The 21,310-nt window shown below is 39.1% G+C and overlaps 1 protein-coding gene across 16 annotated transcripts in view; it reads left to right on the top strand.

The window, feature by feature from the left end:
* Positions 1–21,310, top strand: part of ESR2 (estrogen receptor 2) — an 84,895-nt gene that overhangs the window by 32,510 nt on the left and 31,075 nt on the right. For 14 of the 16 annotated variants that reach the window (XR_003433688.1, XR_003433687.1, XR_003433686.1 and 11 more), the window contains 4 exons: positions 4,223–4,522; positions 7,211–7,349; positions 9,795–9,869; positions 13,140–13,273. Coding sequence is in view for 4 of the 16 variants with exons in the window: in XM_027111461.1 (XP_026967262.1) it covers positions 4,223–4,522; positions 7,211–7,349; positions 9,795–9,869; positions 13,140–13,273 (648 nt within the window). In the remaining 12 variants the exon portion in view is untranslated. Of the gene's footprint in view, positions 1–4,222; positions 4,523–7,210; positions 7,350–9,794; positions 9,870–13,139; positions 13,282–21,310 lie in introns of those variants that run through there. The other 2 variants (XM_027111463.1, XM_027111464.1) reach the window with 2 other exon arrangements.

The following is a 21,310-nucleotide window of genomic DNA, read 5'->3' as shown; positions in this document are numbered from 1 at the left end:
ATTCCAGTGTATACAATACAACTTGATTTACCAGTTAAAACTAGGAACTCTATCAATAGATTCTAGGGGCTTTATTTTATTGATCCCAACTTAGAATAGGGTCTAGTACATAGAACTTTGTTGGGGAAATTTGGTCAAATAAATTTGAATGTGTGGAATCAAAACCTTTTACTTTGTATGGAAATCTGTTTTGTAAACTCCTTATCCTCATATACTCCACAAAAGAGAAATGTGTGATCAGAAAGATACTCTCTTAACCATACATTTTGTCCCATTTTACCCTGGAGGTATAATCGACCTTTAATAATATAATTATAATATTATATATAATGTAAATAATAATAGCACTTTATCTGATTACTAATAAAATGAATTATATTTTAGGCTTTTAATTCTTTTCATGAAAATTTTGATTCAGTTATCCCTAGATGAATAGAGCCCTTTCTTCTACTGCAGTTAGCCAAGGATAAGGGAAATTCAGATAAATTTTCTTGGAAGCAAATAATTTAAATTTGCTCATACCTCCTAACTAATATTTCTTTGTATAAATGTGGACAATTGAATTTCGTGAACAAACACAATGGTGGGAGTATAGAAACTAGGCATTCTGATTTTAACTTTTAGATTTTTTTTAGGGAAGATTCATATAAATGTTGTGCCCATGCTAACAACATCTTGACTTATGTCTTTTTTTTTTGTGGTACGCGGGCCTCTCACTGTTGTGGCCTCTCCCGTTGCGGAGCACAGGCTTCGGACGCGCAGGCTCAGCAGTCATGGCTCACGGGCCTAGCCGCCCTGCGGCATGTGGGATCTTCCCGGACCGGGGCACGAACCCATGTCCCCTGCATCAGCAGGCGGACTCTCAACCACTGTGCCACCAGGGAAGCCCGACTTATGTCTTTTTTAATTCCATCTTACATTTATGTCTTTAACCAATGAATATTTAGAAATATTTTGTGCTCATAGGACTTTGGAAGTTATATTTTTGTTACTGATTTCTATTTTTATTGTGGTCAGAGAATATGATCTATATGATATCAGTTTTAGTTAAAGTTTTATTAATGACTTGTTATGTGATAATTTTTACAAATTCCATGAGCTTTTATAGCTCAAGCTTCTTAATTGTGCAGTTCAAATGTTCTATATTCTTTTTCCCCATCTATTTTGTTAGTTTCTGAGAGAGATACAGTAAAACATCCCATTATATTGATATTAGTGTATTTGTCAATTTCTCTTTTTCTTTCAATCACTTTTTGGCATTTTGTTTGTAGGCTGTGTTTTCTTGTTGTTGTTTTGATGTATATGAGCTTAGAATTATTTACCTTCCTTTTATAATCTACTTATGAGACCTTAATAATGATTTTTGCCTTTAAGTTTATTTTGTCTGATATTGATAGTGACTCCAATTTATTTGGTTAATTTTTGCCGTTGTATCTTCTTCTACCCCTTTACTTTCAGTTTTTCTGCATGTTAGATGTATTCCTTATAACCAGTCTATGTCTAGATTAAAAAATATGTCTGATCTCAGAGTTGCTCTTAATTGATTAATTTAGTCTGTTTATGTTTATTGTGATCGTTAGTATTTGGGTTCATTTCTATCATCTTATTTTGTGCTTTTTAAAAAAATCACATATTTTCTACTTTTTTTCCTTTTTGGAGTTGATCATATTTTCCTGGTTTCTTTTTTCTCTTCTGCCAGTTTGGAAATCATACATTCTGTTTTAATTCTTTTAGTGACACTATTTCTATTTTTAGCATGCATTCCTGATTAATTTTAGAATCAAGCCACTCTAATAGATATCTCTCTTCCTAAATAAAAATTTTTCGAATGTTCTAGTCAAAATTATTCCTCTCTCATCTTATATGTTATTGTCTGGTATTTTGGTTCTACCTTGTTTCTGTACCTCGAAAAATTATTATTATTTTATTCAGTGTTTTTCAGATTTACTCACATATTTACCAGTTTAGCTTCTTACCACTGCTTCTTGACTTTCTTTGCTTCCTTCAGGTTCATTTTTCTCCATCCCAAAGAACATAGTATTTATTTCAAAGGGGCTGTGAGTGATATATGTTCCCAATCTTTTTAAACTGAAAATACCTTTAATTTATCCTCACTCTTGAATGATAGGTTAGCTGGGAATATAATTCTGAATTGAAAGCTTCTTTCTTTTTTTTTTAAAATTTATTTATTTTAAGTAATTTATTTTTGGCTAGTTGGGTCTTTGTTGCTGCACGCGGGCTTTCTCTAGTTGTGGCGAGCGGGGGCTACTCTTCATTGTGGTGCCCAGGCTTCTCATTGTGGTGGCTTCTCTTGTTGTGGAGCATGAGCTCTAGGCACATGGGCTTCAGTAGTTGTGGCTAACGGGGTCAGTAGTTGTGGCTCATGGGCTCTAGAGCACAGGCCCAGTAGTTGTGGCACACGGGCTTAGTTGCTCTGCGGCACGTGGGATCTTCCTGGACTAGGGCTTGAACCCATGTCCCCTGCATTGGCAGGTGGATTCTTAACCACTGAGCCACCAGGGAAGCCTGAAAGCTTCTTTCTTAAAGACATTATCCCATTGTGTTCTGCTATATAAACTTACAGTAACTGAAACGTTTTGGTACCAGCACAGGAATAGAAAAATAGATCTATGAAAAAGTGTAGAAAATCTGGAAGAAGATACTTTTATACACAATTATTTATTAAATGACAAGACATTTTATAAAAATCAATGGGAAAAGCTTATTTAATAAATGGTATGTGGAAAGTTGTACATCCATTTGGAAAAACATAACATGAAATATCAATATGACATAATAGAAGCATACATAAAATTTCAAATAGGTTTGAACCACAAAAGTGTTTAAAAAAGATATAGGAGAATATTTGTGTAATCTTTATGTGAAACAAAAAGGCAGATGTGACTATGTACTAAATCTTCTTATGACAGAAGACACCATGAGCAGAGTTAAAAGATATATTAACAGCTAAGACAAATATTGAATACAACAAAAGTTATCATTCCTATATAAAGAGCCTTTGTAGGTAATTAAGGAGATAAAGAGCAAAAGAAGCAAATATGCAATATACAAGTAAGAGAAAATGAAGGGCAAACATTTTAGTCAACCTTGCTAGTAATTGAAAAAATACAAAGTAAAATGAGACTGTTTAGTCACTTGCCAGATTAGCAAAGATTAAAAATGATTTTTCATGTCCAGTGGTGTTATAAGAAAATAGGTAGCCCTTAAAGTATTATTTAGATTATAAATTTTAAAATAGTTTTGAAGGGCAATCTATCAATATGTATCAAAATTTTAAATTTTAATTTAAACGAGCAACTTGGTTCAGCAACTTGACTTCTTTCTGTTTATTATAAGGGAGTAATTGGATACAGGTACAAAGATGCATTTTCATTGTAATGTGTAATATAGTAGCAAAGAAATTGGAACCAACCTAGAGTTCCATTAACAGGGGACACTTTAAATAAGTGGTGCTATACTCATAGAACAGAATGCTATACAGATTTTTTAATTGTTATAAAATGATACATTTTTAATAAAAAAAGAAAAGGGAGGTTATACAATTATATATATACACACATATATACATACACTATGTATGTCCTAAAGTTGTATACAAAATATGGAAAAGTATAAAAGCATTAAAAGAAAACTGACTTTAAGCCAAAATTTGTGATCGTCTATATTTTCCAGATTTTTTCAATTACTTTATTGTTTGAAATAACCTTATTTGTGTTAAGTATGTAAAAAGAATACACAGACACACACACACGCAAAAGAATTTAAGGATGTATTATTAAAAGTGCATTATTTATAATCAGTTCCTAACTTTTCCTTATCTTCTTCCTGAAGAAGATTTCTAATTTCATGGTTTGGAAACTGAGGTATACCAGCACTCTTTAAAAGAGAAATGGATTTAGATTTAGAAATGGAATAGATGACCTTGAAGTGGAAACCTAAACATCATTTGGGCTATTGTCCCTAAAAAGTCATTACTGATTTTGCCAGTACAGTCAGTCACAAATATAATAATCTTTAGTACGTGCCCCACAGGCTCCAGAAATAAAAGTCAGGCTCCTGTTCTAAGGCACATTCTGTGAATAGACTCAGGTCTTCCAGTGATATCACTGCTTCATTTTTACCCTGGCGACTGGGGGAACTTGACTGCTGGGTTGGAGAAGAGACGGGAAAGCAGTGTGTTATCATCTGCTCTCTGCTTTAGGCTCCCGGAGAGAAAGGTGTGGGTACCGCGTAGTTCGAAGGCAGAGAAATTCTGATGAGCAGCTGCACTGCCTGAGCAAAGCCAAGAAAAATGGTGGGCACGTGACCCGCGTGAAGGAGCTGCTGCTGAGTGCCCTGAGCCCAGAGCAGCTGGTGCTCACACTCCTCGAGGCCGAGCCGCCCCACGTGCTCGTGAGCCGCCCCAGCACGCCCTTCACCGAGGCCTCCATGATGATGTCCCTGACCAAGCTGGCTGACAAGGAACTGGTACACATGATCGGCTGGGCCAAGAAAATTCCGGGTAGGGCTTTCTGGGTCTTAGCTTTAAATTTATTTGTGGAAAGGGCCGCCTCTAACATTTATGGGGCAAGAATACAAGATGGAGGTCCACATTGTGTCTTTGGTATTTAGCAGTTTGAGAGCTTGATTTATAACCTTTAAAAGAAATATGTTCTTTCTTCCTATTTTGACATGTATGCCTTTACCACGTCCTGGAAGACCAGGTTCCAGTTTAGAATTCTTGAATTCCTCTGAGTTCTGTGCCAGACATGGCAGTGCAGAAAGAGTTGTATATGGTGGACCCCTTCTCTTCCTGACTCCTTGCCTTCTTCTCCCACTCCTGAATCCATCCCACACCACCTTGTACACACTCCATTCTACCTGTCCACATCTCCTACAGACACTAGCCTGTTGGCCATGTCTCATGCCTAGATCTGGTCTGGGACGAAGGACCCAGGGAAGAGACCCACCCAGGCTCTGGAAGTGGATATGAGGCCATTTAGGCAGGAAATTCTAGGGTCCTGGGACCTGGAACATGGTCTAAAAAGGAAGGGATCTGGGCTCCACCTTAACCCATCTCTTGGCTGTGGACTTCTCACCTTGGGAGGAGGGGTGGGGCTCAGTATGACCAGTATGAAAGTGAAACGTTTCTCAGATGCTAAATAGGAACTGTAAAATTTTGTTCCAATAGAGAAAGAATCAGTATATATGTGGATAAATAGAGTAAATCAGCTGTAGAAGTAACATGAATCATCAATAAACCTGGAATGCTTTTTAACTTGATAGACTTAAAAATGGGTTTGGTTATTCGTAAATTGTCATTTAGAACATTCATTTTCCATCCTATAATGTGTCCACTTTCCAAGACCAGTTTGTAACATATACTGCATTGTCACCATCTAATTATTATTTGAATTGGTGTTTCTGTGAAAGAATGAATCAAGGATTCTAACATAGAATGACAGCAACCCACCATTCCCCTGGAAGGGCTTCTCCATGTACGTCTATACATTTGTCTAAGAAATGAGGTCTCTCTCCAAGTTCTAAGCCACTAGGGACAATTTCCATGGCCTGGAGGTCAGCAACTGCATTAAGCACATTTTAAAGATTGAGAAGGGGGCATGAAGCTGGGTGACAGAGCAGCTGGGTGTAAGAGCCTCAGGTAATAGTATCCATAGGGGTCATTTGTTTGCTTCTGAGCTTTCTGAGAATTTCCAGGTTTTCCACTTTGGTTTTGATAGTCTAGCATCTTCACCTTTGCCAGAATGCTGTTTTATTCTCAGCTCTTTCCCATAGGAGACAATACTGACGCAATTTCCTCTAGCTTTTGCTCTACGTGTATTCCAAGCCTAGTTTTCAAGATCCCACGTGGAGAGTAGTGGTGAAATTAATTACTCCTGAGAGCTGTGCAGCTTCTTTAAAACCAAACTCTTAAGCTGCATTAGTCCCTCTTCAAGCCTGGTATTTTGGAAATTTTCAGAAAGCTTAGGCTTTCTGAAGCTGTGGGATTTTTTTCCCCCGTTCTCAGCTAATATAGTCATTGTCTAAACCAAAAAAAATTGGAATATCACCTAGCCTTGGTTTTGCTGAATATCTACAAGTATGAAAAGCTTGATCTCCTTTGGGTAGGCTTATTGTCTATAACTGTGGGTGAGATTGAAACGTGTACACATATCAGGAACTGGAACTGAGTGTAGAATGTGGCTTTGGAAAGGATTTATCCATCTTTCCATTCATTACTCTATTAAATTCTCCTTTGTGCAGATTTGTGTTATAATCGTTCAAAGATTTGAACCATGTGTGTTCTCTGTGCCATAGTTTCCTCATCTGTGAAATGAGGATGATGAGAGATCCTAGCTGTCGGAAATTCTCAGAGATAGGCCTTGTTGCCCCCATTTTTCCTGTAAGAAAACAAAGACTTCATAGGAGATTAAGTAACTAGCTGGGATGAGGCCGAGCAGGGTTCTAAGCAGAATGCATTGCACTCCAAGGCCATTTGTTTATATTTACTATACTTATATTATACTGCCTCCTCCTCTTACGGTGGCTTACGGAGGAAGCACCGGTGATCTCTGCTTCTGAAGTGCTCACCTCCCTTAGGGACCTGTTTCAGTTGTTACCTATCCTCTTCAGCGTACAGTAGCTTAGAGACAGCACACCTACTCAGAAGAATGATTCTAACGCTAGATGTGAAATGTTAAGCAATTGAAGAAACTCTTTCAGCTGGAGCTCTGACTTTCTGCAGGGGTTGGCCCTGCTCTCTCTGCAAGCCTCCCATCCGCACCCCCACTCTCCCATCCCCCCACTCCTCCTGGCCCCAGTCATGGGCTGGGCCATATTGGTAGCCCCTCTGACTGGCAGCTGAGCTCTGTCTTTCTCAGTAGTGCAGAGGGATTATTAGGATATAACCAACAAAGGTCAGGGCCAGCTTTCTGTTCTTCCCTAGCATCTGTCTGGGGAGCTGTATAAGCCCAGGTGACAGTCCTTTAGAAATTCTGAATGAAGTACATTTCTCTCTAGAAGGGGTTTGAGACTAGAAAATAGTGAGTACTCATTTTGAGTTCAAGATTTTCTCACTTGTCAGCATTTAGCAATGTCTTTAAAATATTGACTTTCCCCCCCCGCCCTGTATGATTGCTCTTCTGTTTTTATGGAACGGGGGAGCTGAGGAGGAGGGTGGGGTGTGCTCACGGCCTCTTGCTTTCCCCAGGCTTCGTGGAGCTCAGCCTGTACGACCAAGTGCGGCTCTTGGAGAGCTGCTGGTTGGAGGTGCTCATGGTGGGGCTGATGTGGCGCTCCATCGACCACCCCGGCAAGCTCATCTTTGCTCCAGACCTCGTTCTGGACAGGTGAGAAAAAATACTTTGTGTTTCTTCTCTGACTGGTTTGAGTGAGGCGCTGAGTGAAGTGGGAACAAAGTCCTGGGTTCTGCAATTAAAACCTTACTCCTGAGAGGGCAGGTAAGAGGAGGATAATGTCATGAGTTCCTTCACTGGGTCAAGAACCCAAGAAGGAGAGCATGGGCACAATGATTAAGTGTCTTGTGACTCATTCTTACCTATTCTTTCAGTGTGGCAGCATTCACTGGCCAGACCACAACAGGGGCCTGTGTCCTGCAGGGTATATGGCCACTAAGTGTACACGTCAACTTAGATTTTTCTGCACTAAAAAACTCCATTTTCAGGTTATAATTTTAAGCTGTCCTGCTGTTTTTTCCACTGGTAGGGACCCTGTACATCTCCAGCTATTTGGACAGGTGATGAAATTCTTACAAATCTACCAAGTTTATTTTAACATGCTTTAACTCACTCTAACTACGTGTACTATATAGCATTTTTGGCAATAGCCGTGGAACGAATGGTTATTAAAACCAGATGAAAGTTAACGGAAACTGGGGAACGATAGTGTTAATGTGATAACTTGGTTGCATTTAGTTTTCTTTTAAAGATGGTGCAGAAAAGGAACCAATTTTTAATTGACTTAGGTGAACTGTTCGTGGAGGGAAAGCTGGAATGTACAACACTCAGGCTTTTTAGGAGAAAAGTAGAATGCTTTCTTGGGGTAAATTTGAACAGTTTGAAAATCTCCATGGAAATTGATTTCCACATTCCTTATATTGAAAAAAATGCTAGTGTTGAATATTCAGTCACAGTTGACTCTGTGCACAAAGAAGGATGCCTAGTGTTATGAATGGAAAGGATCTGCCCCTTGGCATTGCCTCTTTAGATCATCAGAAGATCCCCATGCACATCTTACTCAGATGAAAAGTAATAGCCCAGGGAATTAGCACCCATTCTGTCTGTTGTCATGGATGACAGCATTGACAACACTGTTCTAAGTAACAGAGGTGTGTTGGTGGAGAACAGGGCCGTTGGGAAGAGCTGGAGCGTGGACTGTGGCTCCACTAGGAGCAAGCCCAGAGGGAGGTTCTGGAAGCCCAGACCCTTCAGTAGCAATCAAAATAGCTAACTTATTGGCTTCCAGGCACCATCTTAAGCACTGATATGTGTTAAGTCATTTCATCTTCACAACAGCCCTTTATGGGTAAGCACCATTATTATCCCTGTCCTTCAGATATGGAAACAGGAGGTAGGTAACTTACCTGCAGTTAGCAAGTGATGCAGCTGGGCACAGGGGCTGGCTGTGAAGTTCACACTCTTACCTACAACAGTACATGCCTCCCAGCGGGATAGAGAACTGGAAGAGGAAAGAGGAGGAGGCCAAAAGGCAAAGTAACTTTCTACTTAATTCTTTTATCTCAGAACAACTCTGTTTCACTCTCTGTGCACCTCAGAAGCCTGCTCCTCCTCATCTCAGGGTACCATGTTGCGAGGCAGGCTGCAAGGCTAAGCACCCAGCCAAGCCATCAGTCTCATTCATTCATTTATTCACTCATTATATTCCACTTGGCACTTAAAGGCACACACACACACAAATATACACACAAAATTCCCTAGAAGTTAGTGCTAGGAAGAAGTTCTATCCTTTGGTGAACCAATAAATTTGCAGACTTTGGGACTGTGTTATTTTATTTTTTGCCCTGATTTCTAAAATTGATGCCACATTTAGTGTTTATTTTCAGTGACTATTTCATTCCTGGTTTTTAGTACAACTAACTTACCTCTTTGTGCAGGTTCTTTAACTCCCATGTGTATATAAATTACTGTAAATTGACACCAATCCCAGATAAATTTTAGGCTTACCTGTTGGTTAAGTAATAGAAGAAAAAAAAAGTAATTTTTCTTATATGTTATTTTAATAGACTCACATTACTTTATAAATATTTGGATGTGTTATTTTTTACAACATAGAAATTGAGTATATTTGAGGATGAAAGAGGAGTTCTTAGGAATTGTAAATGCATTCACATTGAACAGGCATTTTTTTGGAGTGCCTACTAGTGGTTATTTTTTGTTGCAGTCCCTACTTGATTTGAGGACTCTGTAAAGTATAGAATTTCAATTCCGAGACTCTTAGTGCATCTGTTATACAGATAAATACATTTTAATGTAATGGGTATGTTTCTGGAGGAGCTGCTTATTCAAAAATGTTCAAAATGTGACTTATTCCAAAAGTCAGGGATCATGCACCATAAAAGTGTTCTATTGTGAATCTTTTTTGCAACGTGAATAAATAATTTTCACACTACATGAAAATAATTGTCTTTTGGTAGATTGTCCTGTCAGAGTTCCTTTAAGTGGTGGTATGACCATGTAAGCAGTGAATACAATTAAATTAGCCTATTTATTTGTGGAGACTGAGACTATAATTTCTTTCCCTTTATTCTTGTTGAGGCTTCTGCAGCGAGAAAACTTGAACCTACTGAGGATGAGAGGAAAATCCGGGTATCTCAGCTTATTTCTAACAAGGTAGTTCTTTTAGTAATCACTAGAATCCCAATTCATGTGAAGATCTACCACAGAATCTGAACTTCTACTTGCTCAGAACATCATATACGCTAAGACATTATGTGTCCTTAGCATCAATAGGAAACTGCCAAATGTTATTAAAAAGTCAGAGGAAGTGGATGTGTCTGGGGTTCTGTGGACTCACAAGTGTAAATGTGCCGAGTTTGCATTCACCTCAGGTGTTTGTGTATTGAACTTTCTTCAAGAGACTGACAGAATTTTCACTTCTGAATTTCCATTTCCCTTTTGTACTCAGATCACTTCACCTGAGTTCAATATTTAAGTCCTTCCCATGTGCTAAGCTCTCCCAACCCTATTGCCACCCACACAAAGACAGACAAACTGTGGTCTATTAGCCACCTGTGTGCTGCCAGCGGATATATATATGCCAGTACAAAACAGTGAACCCCAGAGGGAAGCCCACTCTTTCAACACGTTGTCCTTGGTATCAAACAGAATATTTTTCTTTTATAAAGGGAGTGGTTATCAAATATAAGATAGTCCGCATGGAACTATTACTTCTATTTTTATTTAGCACTGGTTTATGGGGAAATGGAGTGTAAAAGTAAATTTCCATGAGTAGTTTGGTTTGATTTGATATATTGTTTCAGTATTTTAACATCCAAATCATACACCCACTAGGTTGAATTCAGATCTTTTAAACCTGTCTTAATTTCTTACTCGTAATTCAGTGTCAATCATAGTTACTTACAGAATAAATGAAATAGGTCTCATTGATTGTAAAGTCCTTCCTCACTCTGTTCTGTATAACTCATTTTAAGGTAGAACTCTATTAGGGTGTCCTTTATAAGATATTGTACCTTATTGCCCCTGTATTTCTCATTTATTTTCTAGAAATGTATTTGTTTTCTGCAGCCTGTGAAGTGAATAAAAATATTGTAACCTTGCCACCCCTTGAATGAGACGGTTGGCTCTCACACCTGCTGGAGAAAGCAATCAGACCTTGCTCTTTACAACTGGTTGAGAAATTCACTTTTTCCATGCGGTACATATGTTCTGATTACTTTGAGCTGCAGCATTTATCAAGGCCTAAGATACCCTGAAATATAAACTCTACCTCCATTAAAAAAAAAAAATTTAGTTATTTATTTTGGCTGCACCGGGTGTTAGTTGCGGCATGCGGACTCCTGGTTGTGGCATGCGGGATCTAGTTCCCCTGACCAGGGATGGAATCCGGGCCCCCTGTCTTACCCACTGGACCACCAGGGAAGTCCCTCTACCTCCATTTTTGAAATATGAATTTACATTTTAAATGGTATGTATTTCGATGAGGAAATGGTGCTAATTTCAGTATTTAGAGATGTGTTTTTAGGCACAGGTGGCAGCTTCTGCAAAATAGGATTGATTTCAAATGAGTCCCCTTATCGTACTACTTGGGGAGGTGTGTGTGTGCCTGTGTGTGTGTGTGTGCATGCACACATGTGCCCGTGACCCCACCTCTGAGTCTCACAAAAGAGTAAAGAGCCAAACTATTAAATTGTCAATGCAGGACTTGTTGGATTTTTTGTTTTTGCCCCCAGAGATATTTTAAAACTAGCTTTTCTCAGTATCAGATGTCCTTAAACCCACCAATTACAGTTTCCAATAATTAATTGTCCTAGGCTGAGTGATTTGATGATTGGCTTGAGGGGCATTCAAGTGAATAAGTATTTCTTGTGCCTCTGCTATGTGCAGGGCATGCATGTCCTTACTGGACATTAGCAGCAGGCTGCCTGGGAAAGCCCAGAGCAGGGGAGGTGGGCGGATGGCATATGGAGGGCTGGGCCTTTCCTATAGATTTTGGCACCCTTTGCCCAGGGCTCTGATTCTCCAAAGTGCCCTTTCCCTTAGGAGTAACTTCTAGGGGGCACTGACATTTTATCACTTAACCTGTGCGCTTTCAGGAAGTCTAAACTGGTTTCCAAAGTTACCGCGCTTGTTTGCCAGTGTGCGCAGTTTGCATACTTGTAGCTTTGTGTAGTGAGCTTGCGGGGGTGTGAACGCTGTGGACTTCAGGATCCTGGTAAGCGGGTATCCAAGCATAGCACCAAATAGGAAAGGCTTTAGCAGGATTGGTAGTACCCACTGGTGCCAGTTCATTTGAACTCTACAGAGACCCTTTCTCCAACTACTACCATCACTGGAAATGTCCTGGCTTGGGGTTGGGAGAAGGAAGAGGGACCAGCCAGTGTTCTTTGAAGATCTCAGGTCCCCTTCAGGGGCTGCTGCAGAGACTGAAAATGAAACTTGCAGAAACTCATGGCCACCATAGCTGCCCTTTGCTGTGTACTGCAGGCTTTTAGAAGCAAATGAATGTTTCGTGGCCAAATCATTTAACTGCTTGCTTGTCAAGGACTTCCAGTAGCTCTATGACTGATGATAATGGAAGTTGTTTTGGGAGCAGTGAGGTGGAATAATGTGTGTCTGGCTGGAGTGAATTGAAGCTGGTATTTTCTAGGTACAGTTCAAGTAATTTACTTCAAAAGTATGCTTAAACATTCATTTCCGTAAGGAGTGCTCAAAAGAATCTCGATTACATAGTCCAAAGTTTGTCTAAAACTTTTGCTTAAAAATAATCTTTGGCACATCAAAATTACCATGTCTCCATTTCTACCTTCCTTTCCTGATTCTAATCCATCTTCTGTAATTGTGATTTCTTTGTATGTCATATTAGCTTTTCTTCAAACTGCATTTAAATGTCTCTTAGTTTCCCCACCAGTTTCTAGTTGACCACCAGGATGTGAGAGTTAAGCCCTAGATATAAAGTAATATTTCTTCTTGGGATATTTGCTTCTGTAATGTTCAGTCTTTCCTCATTAATACTTCAGAGTTTTTTGATGAGAACATGGACTGTATCATTTTAGTAATATGTGTCATATTGAGGGCTGGTTGGCTGACATAGTTTAGATCAAAAATAATGAACAGAAATGGTATTCCTTTAAGAAAACATTTGGTGAATAGGTAGGAGGAAAATGTACTTCCAGTGCACACTGTTGCCTAAAGAGTATATATTCAAATGTTTGCTTTATGGACTTCTAGGAAATGCCCTGTCTTCCTTATATAAAAATAATTCTAGTAATTTCACATTTCTGGGTGTGGTCTCATTACTATCTTGTTATAGTTAAAGGGTGTACAAGATGAAACTTGAGATTAAAAAGAAAATACTCCTTATTGCTTTCGATGGTTACCGGAAGCTGTATGTTCCTTACATTTCTAAATGGACTTTTGTAGGGATGAAGGGAAATGTGTAGAAGGAATTCTGGAAATCTTTGACATGCTCCTGGCAACGACTTCAAGGTTTCGCGAGTTAAAACTCCAACACAAAGAATATCTCTGTGTCAAGGCCATGATCCTCCTCAACTCCAGTAAGTAACCACACAGCTGGGCCATGTTTTATGGGGGAGAGATGCTGTTTCTAGAGCTGGCATGGTGTTGAGGAGTACTGAATTTCTTTCTTTTTTTTTTTTTTTTCTGAATTTCGTATTTTATTTAAAAAGGGGAAAATGGCTTTTTTTCGGACTTTTCTGTTTCATTTTATAGGCATTTAAACTGTAGTTAACTTTTGGTAATTTGAATATGAATTATTCGTTGGGTGAATTACTGGTAGTAATTTAAAAAGTAGCTGAAACCACTCTACTGGAAAAGGAAAAAACGAACTTCAAAATGTTTACCTCTCATTCTTTTTTTGACATTTTAATTTATTTCATTGTGATGTAATTGACATATAACACTGTATTAGTTTCAGGTATACAACATAAATGATTTGAATTTTTTAATAAATTTATTTTTCTTTCTTTCTTTCTTTCTTTTTGGCTGCATTGGGTCTTCGTTGCTGCATGAGAGCTTTCTCTAGTTGCAGCGAGCGAGGGCTACTCTTTGTTGTGGTGTACGGCTTCTCATTGTGGTGGCTTCCCTTGCCGCGGAGCACGGGCTCTAGGCACGCAGGCTTCAGTAGTTGTGGCACACGGGCTCCAGTAGTTGTGGCTCGTGGGTTCTAGAGCGCAGGCTCAGTCATTGTGGTGCACGGGCTTAGTGGCTCCGTGGCATGTGGGATCTTTGCAGACCAGGGCTCGAACCTGTGTCCCCTGCGTTGGCAGGTGGACTCTTAACCACTGCGCCACCAGGGAAGTCCCAGATGATTTGAATTTTGTGTATATTGAGAAATGATCACAATAAGTCAACACCCATCACCATACATAGTTAACAAAACTTTTTTCTTGTGATGAGAACTTTTAAGATCTGCTTTCTTAGCAACTTTCAAATATGCAATACAGCATTATTAACTGTCGTCACCATGCTGTACATTATATCCCCATGACTGATGTATTTTATAACTGGACTTTCAGCCCCTTTTCAGTGTTTATACGGACCTTTTACATGGTTAACATGCATTTATATTTACTATTTTGGGTTCTGCTTTTACAAGTTCATTTATTCATTTCATTCATTCATTCACTAAAGATGTTGAGGATATATGTATTCCTGCCCTCCCATGGTTCATAGAGAAAACAAATTTGCTAAAAAGAATGATCTCAGTGCTATCACAAAGTGTGTACAGAGCACTGAGTACTCTGGGAAGACAGGAGGAGAAGTGCTGAAGTGGTTGCAGAAGGCAACGATGTTTGGGTGTTGAATGAGTTGATGGGCAGGTGGGAGGGCTAGGCAGGGAAGAATGAAAGGACGGGGGTAAGCCAGGAGCTGCAAGTCATGCCGTGGAAGAGCAGGGGTAGGTGGACAAGGTTGTAAAATGCAGTGTTGAAGATTACTGAGTGTAACTCCTGTTGAGAATTGTTGCCTGGGGCTTTGAGCAGCCCTAGAAGAGGGTCAGGCAGGGAAGTATCATGGACAGATAGGCATTCTTTTTTTTTTTTTGTGGTACGCGGGCCTCTCACTGTTGTGGCCTCTCCTGTTGCGGAGCACAGGCTCCGGACGTGCAGGCCCAGCGGCCATGGCTCACGGGCCCAGCCGCTCCGCGGCATGTGGGATCTTCCCGGACCGGGGCACGAAGCCGTGTCCCCTGCATTGGCAGGCGGACTCTCAACCACTGCACCACCAGGGAAGCCCCAGATAGACATTCTTGAAAGGTCACTCTGGCTTCCGTGCGGAGGACTGATGGGAGAGGGGAGAGACTGAGGCAACGGGCCTAACAGGAGTTATTAGGAACAATGAGAGCCAGAACTAAGTTGGTGTGGAGGGGCCTGGGAGGAAGGGACCTGACTTAAGGGAAATATATGGGTTAGAGGTGGGAAATGAGGAAAGCATCTAAGATGTATGTATGTTGTAGCTTTGCTGTTTTTTTCTTATTATATAAATAATACCTGGTTATTGTAAACATTCAAACAAAAGAAAAACATACAAAGAAGAAAATAAAAATCACTAGGAATCCCCCCTCTCCGCCCTAGATAACCACCATATCTTCGGTGACTGTTCTTTAACAGCTCTTGATAGAGAGAGATAGATACGTACACATATGCTCATATATAAAATTTTACATAAACAGCATAGCATCTTGTATTAAAAGTTATGGAAACTTTGAAGGAGGCTTGCTTTGATCCCATTTTTTCTTGATCCTTCCACCCAGACACCAAGTAGCTAATCTTAACAACCAGAGGGTAGCCTTTATACCTTCTTCCATCCTCTGATAATCATTTAAAATAATACCTCACCTCCGGTATATACACAGACCTTTTTTCCCCCATTTAAAAAACTTGGGACACTACATACAAATACTTCTTTGCATCTTGCTTTTTCCCTTTTCAGAGTGCTGTGAAATCCCTTCAGGACAGTGAGGAGAGATCTAACTCAGTCTTTGAAGCAAGGGCATTGTCTACATCGTTCAGCCTTTTCTCTATTGATGGGCCTTTGTTTAATATACTTTTTCTATTTTTTTTACCATTATAAACATTGCTACAATGAATACAGACGTATTATTTTACACACATTTCTAAGTTTCTGTGTAGTTTTCATCCTGTTCAGTTTGCTGTCTACCTGATGGTATTCAATCCAGATGCTGTACCAGGTATTGATTGCTTTGCTTAGCTGTTTACTCTTGTTGGGCCTTTAGGTTATTGTTTTTTGTTTTTTTTTTTTTCTTTCTTTCTCAAATAATATGTATATCCAGGTTTTAATTCTCAAGTGATGACTTACAGACTTCATTTGGGCAATGTATGGGGCTTTATTACCTAGATTTTATCCAATTTTAGAGCATAGTGTTTGAAACAGCAGAAATCTGTGAGATGGTATTATGCTACTTTATTTTAAATCAGACTAAGCAGCAGTTCCTGAAGCCAAAACTCAATGCAGAACCTGTGGCCACATGGGTCGCAGGCTGTCTCCTGATGTGGGAGCAGCTGACCTCTCCCCCTCCAGCCTATATTCATTTCCTCTCTAATAGGTGCTCTTGGGCATTGGCACTGGTTTTGATGAAAGGGAAACACATAGAGCAGTGCTTCTCAAACTCTCTATGGTGAAGCACCAGGTTTCTTTTTCTTTTATAATTTCCAAATTGTTATAGATAGTTACTTTATTTTTATTAGAGTATAGTTGATTTACAGTGTTGTGTTAGTTTCTGCTGTACAGCAAAGTGAATCAGTTATACATATATCCACTCTTTTTTATTTTTTTAACATTTAAATATTTATTTATTTATTTGTCTGCACTGGGTCTTAGTTGCGGCATGGGGGGGTCTTCATTGCTGCTTGTGGGTTCTTTGTTGCGGCATGCAGGATCTAGTTCCCTGACCAGGGATCGAACCTGGGCCCCCTGCATTGGGAGCACAGAGTCTTAACCCCTGGATCACCAGGGAAGTCCCTATTCACTCTTTTTTTAGATTCTTTTCCCATATAGGTCATTACAGAGTACTGAGTAGAGTTCCCTGTGCTATACAGTAGGTCCTTATTATTTATCTGTTTTATATGTAGTAGTGTGTATATGTCAATCCCAATCTCCTAATTTATCCCTCCTCCCCTCCTCCCTGGTAACCATAAGTTTGTTTTCTACATCTGTGACTCTATTTCTGTTTTGTAAATAAGTTCATTTGTATCATTTTTTTAGATTCCTCATGTAAGTGATATCATATGATATTTGTCTTTCTCCATCTGACTTACTTCACTTAGCATGATAATCTCTGAGTCCATCCATGTTGCTGCAAATGGCATTTTTCACTCTTTTATGGCTGAGTAATATTCCATTGTATATATATACCACATCTTTATCCATTCATCTGTAGATGGACATTTAGGTTGCTTCCATGTCTTGGCTTTTGTAAATAGAGCTGCTATGAACATTGGGGTGCATGTATCTTTTCAAATTATGGTTTTCTCCAGATATATGCCCAAGAGTGGGACTGCTGGATCATATGGTAGTTCTATTTTTAGTTTTTTAAGGAACCTCCATACTGTTCTCCATAATGTTGTACCAATTTACATTCCCACCAACAGTGTAGGAGGGTTTCCTTGTCTCCACACCCTCTCCAATATTTATTGTTTGTAGACTTTTCGATGATGGCCATTCTGACCGGTGTGAGGTGATACCTCATTGTAATTTTGATTTGCATTTTTCTAATAATTAGTGATGTTGAGCATCTTTTCATGTGCTTTTTGGCCATCTGTATGTCATCTTTGGAGAAATATCTATTTAGATCTTCTGCCCATTTTTGGATTGGGTTGTTGGTTTTTTTGACATAGAGCTGCATGAGCTGTTTGTATATTTTGGAGATTAATCCCTAGTCAGTTGCTTGCACATATTTTCTCCCATTCTGAGGGTTGTCTTTTTGTTTGTTTATGGTTTCCTTTGCTGTGTGGAAGCTTTTAAGTTTAATTAGGTCCATATGTTTATTTTTGTTTTTATTTTCATTACTCTAGGAGGTGGATCAAAAAAGATATTGCTGTGATTTATGTCAGAGAGTGTTCTGCTTATGTTTTCCTCTAAGAGTTTCATAGTGTTGGCCTTACATTTAGGTCTTTGATCCATTTCGAGTTTATTTTTGTGTATGGTGTTAGGGAGTGTTCTAATTTCATTTTTTTACATGTAGCTGTCCAGTTTTCCCAGCACCACTTATTGAAGAGGCTGTCTTTTCTCCATTGTATATTCTTGCCTACTTTGTCATAGATTAGTTGACCACAGGTGTGTGAATTTATTTCTGGGCTTTCTGTCCTATTCCATAGATCTATATTTCTGTTTTTGTACCAGTACCATACTGTTTTGATTACTGTAGCTTTGTAGCATAGTCTGAAGTCCGGGAGTCTGATTTCCTCCAGCTCCAATTTTCTTTCTCAGGATTGCTTTGTCTATTTGGGGTCTTTTGTGTTTCCATTTAAACTTTAGAATTTTTTTTCTAGTTCTGTGAAAAATGCCATTGGTAATTTGATAGGGATTGCATTGAATCTATAGATTGCCTTGGGTAGTATAGTCATTTGGGCAATATTGATTTTTCTAATACAAGAACATGGTATATCCTTTCATGTAGATAGTTACTTTTGTAAAATAAAAATAAAGTACTAGAAAAAGAAAAGTGCAAAATACAAGCCCTAGTATTTTGTTGTTACATTCAACTGATTTAAAATTACTCTATCAATTACTGTAAAAGTTTCCAAATGCTTACCCTCAATTTCTTCTTCTCTCTTTGTGAACTGGTAACAGATGATTCTTTGAGTAACCCTGATATAGAGCATGGAGAGCTGTCCAGGAGATAGCTGGATCAGGAGGTGGGCGTGGGGGGAGGAAGTTAGGTCTTAAAGGAGAGGAGAGGGGGAATGAAGAAGGAATTTGAAGGTCATGTGAGACTCAGAGACCCTGAAGACAACCTTTGGGTACTTCCTGGTTGGATCTCAATCTGGCCTTACTTGCCTGACAGGACATTTCCCCCACACCCAGTACACTCCCTACCGCAGTTCTAGAAAGCAGACATTTGTGAGTAGAAATGGTAAGTTGTTGGACAAATGAAAATTTTAGGGAAAGCCAAGAAGACTCCTAAATGCTTTGGAGCTTCTGGCACCTTCTTGACATTTATTGTTACCATTCCCCTTCTATAAAATAATATGAGGGCCCAGCTTACATCAGTGATTAAGTTGATGTGCATATAGGAAATGTCCAGGTGGGACATATGAAACTGTGGAAGAAAATCAACTTTTTCTGACCTTCTCTTTGAATTTACCTACAGACGTTACCTCAGATTTTTGTTGTCATTTGTCTTTGTTAAAGGAAAGATTTCCCTGGAAAGTTCATTCCCACCGTGGTACAGGAGGATCATCAAATGCCAGATTATGGGGCTTCTCTTACTTGCAGAAATAATTTAGAACTCTTTTCTGTGCAGCAAAGTGCTCCTTGGAAAGCAGTTTGCTTCTTGTTACACCACTTTGCAGTGTAAAGCCTTATGTTTGGCAAGGTTCCTCACAGTCATTTTAGCCTCTGGACATCATATTGTGTTGTTGGGAAACTAGAAACATCTGTGCAAATGGGAAAGCCTAAGGCTACGGCATTCCTCCTGCAGCATCTGACAGAACTGCCATGTAGAGAGAATTACAGAGGGTGAGGTAGGCATGTGATGTAATTACCACTTGGGACAGTAAGTGAGTAGGATTTGTTTACAGTAAATCCCAATTTAAGAAATCTTTTCTTAAGAAAGTTTTTTGGCTTGGTAGTCATAACGGCATTCAAAATGAATTTATTCTGTTCTGTGTTGCTGTTAGGAAAATGGGGTTCTGTTTCTGTTGGAAAATTTCCACTGTCAGGAGAGGTGAGTCTTTTCCATGCTAGATTTTAAGCATCTCAAGTTACAGGCTTTTTTCTTTTTGATTATTTATAGCATTAACTTGAAAACAAACACAGGGACAGAATCCACTTAGCCACCTGGAATTTAAACAACCCTACAGAATATGTAAAACAGACATTGGACATTGGACAGTGACTCCCAAGAGAAGAGACACAAGGTGATCCATTTGACCAGTTTACTGCCCGGAGCCAGTTTCCAGGTTGCAATACAGGGAGAAGTAACCCAGGTAGACATCAGTGGTCTCCCTGAAATGAGGGAGCAGAGTTGTGAATTTGGGAAGGCTAGGATTTTCAGGGGAGAGACCTGGAGAGGAACGAGCTGGACAGAGAGGCTTTAGAGACCTGCAGAGGATCCCCTTCAGGTCTTCAGCTGAGCATTAATTTCATGCTTATGATTCTAACCGAGGGCAGGGAAAGAACCACCAGAAAGGAGCAGGCAGAACAACACTTGGAAGTTCACACAGGGCCAGGAATAGTTCACGTTCTCACCAGCCACAGGGGAAAAACCTTCTACTCTACTGGATGTTGGTTGTAGTACTCAGAAAGGTATTGCCTCAGTAGTGAGGTAACATAAGCCCTAGACTAAAGGCTGCCCTGCTCCTACCAAATGAAACTTAAAAAACAAGTCTGAAGGATCAAACTATTGCCAAGTAACTTAACTGCATCTTAACTGCATAAAGCTCAAGACTATTTAAAGGAATGGAAGAATATCCAGCACTTAACAGGGTACACCAACCACATGTTAGCAAGCATGGAAAGAAGCAGAAAATATGACCTATTATGAGGAAAATAACAATAATTGGAAAAGACACCAGGTGATGCAGATGATAGACTTAGTAGACAAGGGCATTAAAACAGTTACTGTAACTATATTCCATATGTCCAAGGAGTAGAGGAAAGCATGAACAGGTTAAGGAGAGACATGGAAAATATGAAACTCACACAAATTAAATTTCTAAATGTGAAAACTATGTTTTGATGGATTTACGTCTGATTAGGCATAGCAGAAGAAACAGTAGTGCCTGTTAAGCAAGAGCAATAGAAACGATCAAAAAAGAATAGAAAGAAAAAAGGGTTTAAAAAATGAACAGAATATTAAGCTGGAGTGGCTACATTAATAACAGAAAAAGTAAATTTTAGAGCAAAGAATATATCTAGGAATAAAGAAGGTAATTTCATAATGATAAATGAGTCAATTTGTCAAGAAGACATAACAATCCTAAACATTTATGCACCAAATAAGAGAACCTCAAACCTTATGAAGTAAAATCTGATAAAACTGCAGGGAGAAATGGACAAATCCCTTATTATAGTGGGATATTTTAATACCCCTGTCTCAATAATTGATAGAATAAGTAGACAGAAAATCAGTAAATATAGAGAAGACTTGAATAACACTGCCAGCCAACTTTACCTAATTGGCATATTAAAAACTCTCAACCCCAAAAAAGCAGAAGACGCATTCTTTTCAAGTATTCATTGAATATTTACCAGGATAGACTATATCCTGGACCATGAAACAAGTCTGAATACATTTAAAAGAATTTAATTCGTACAAAGTATTTTCTTTGACACAATGGAACTAAATTAGAAACCAATATTAGAAAGATCTTGGAGAATTTCCAAACGTT

This window comes from Aethalodelphis obliquidens, unplaced genomic scaffold, assembly GCF_003676395.1.
Source record: "Aethalodelphis obliquidens isolate GAN/ISIS:26980383/991018 unplaced genomic scaffold, ASM367639v1 scaffold10, whole genome shotgun sequence".
NCBI lineage: Eukaryota > Metazoa > Chordata > Mammalia > Artiodactyla > Delphinidae > Aethalodelphis > Aethalodelphis obliquidens.
Note: the sequence above shows the minus strand (reverse complement) of the source record. Positions and strands in the feature narration are given on the sequence as shown.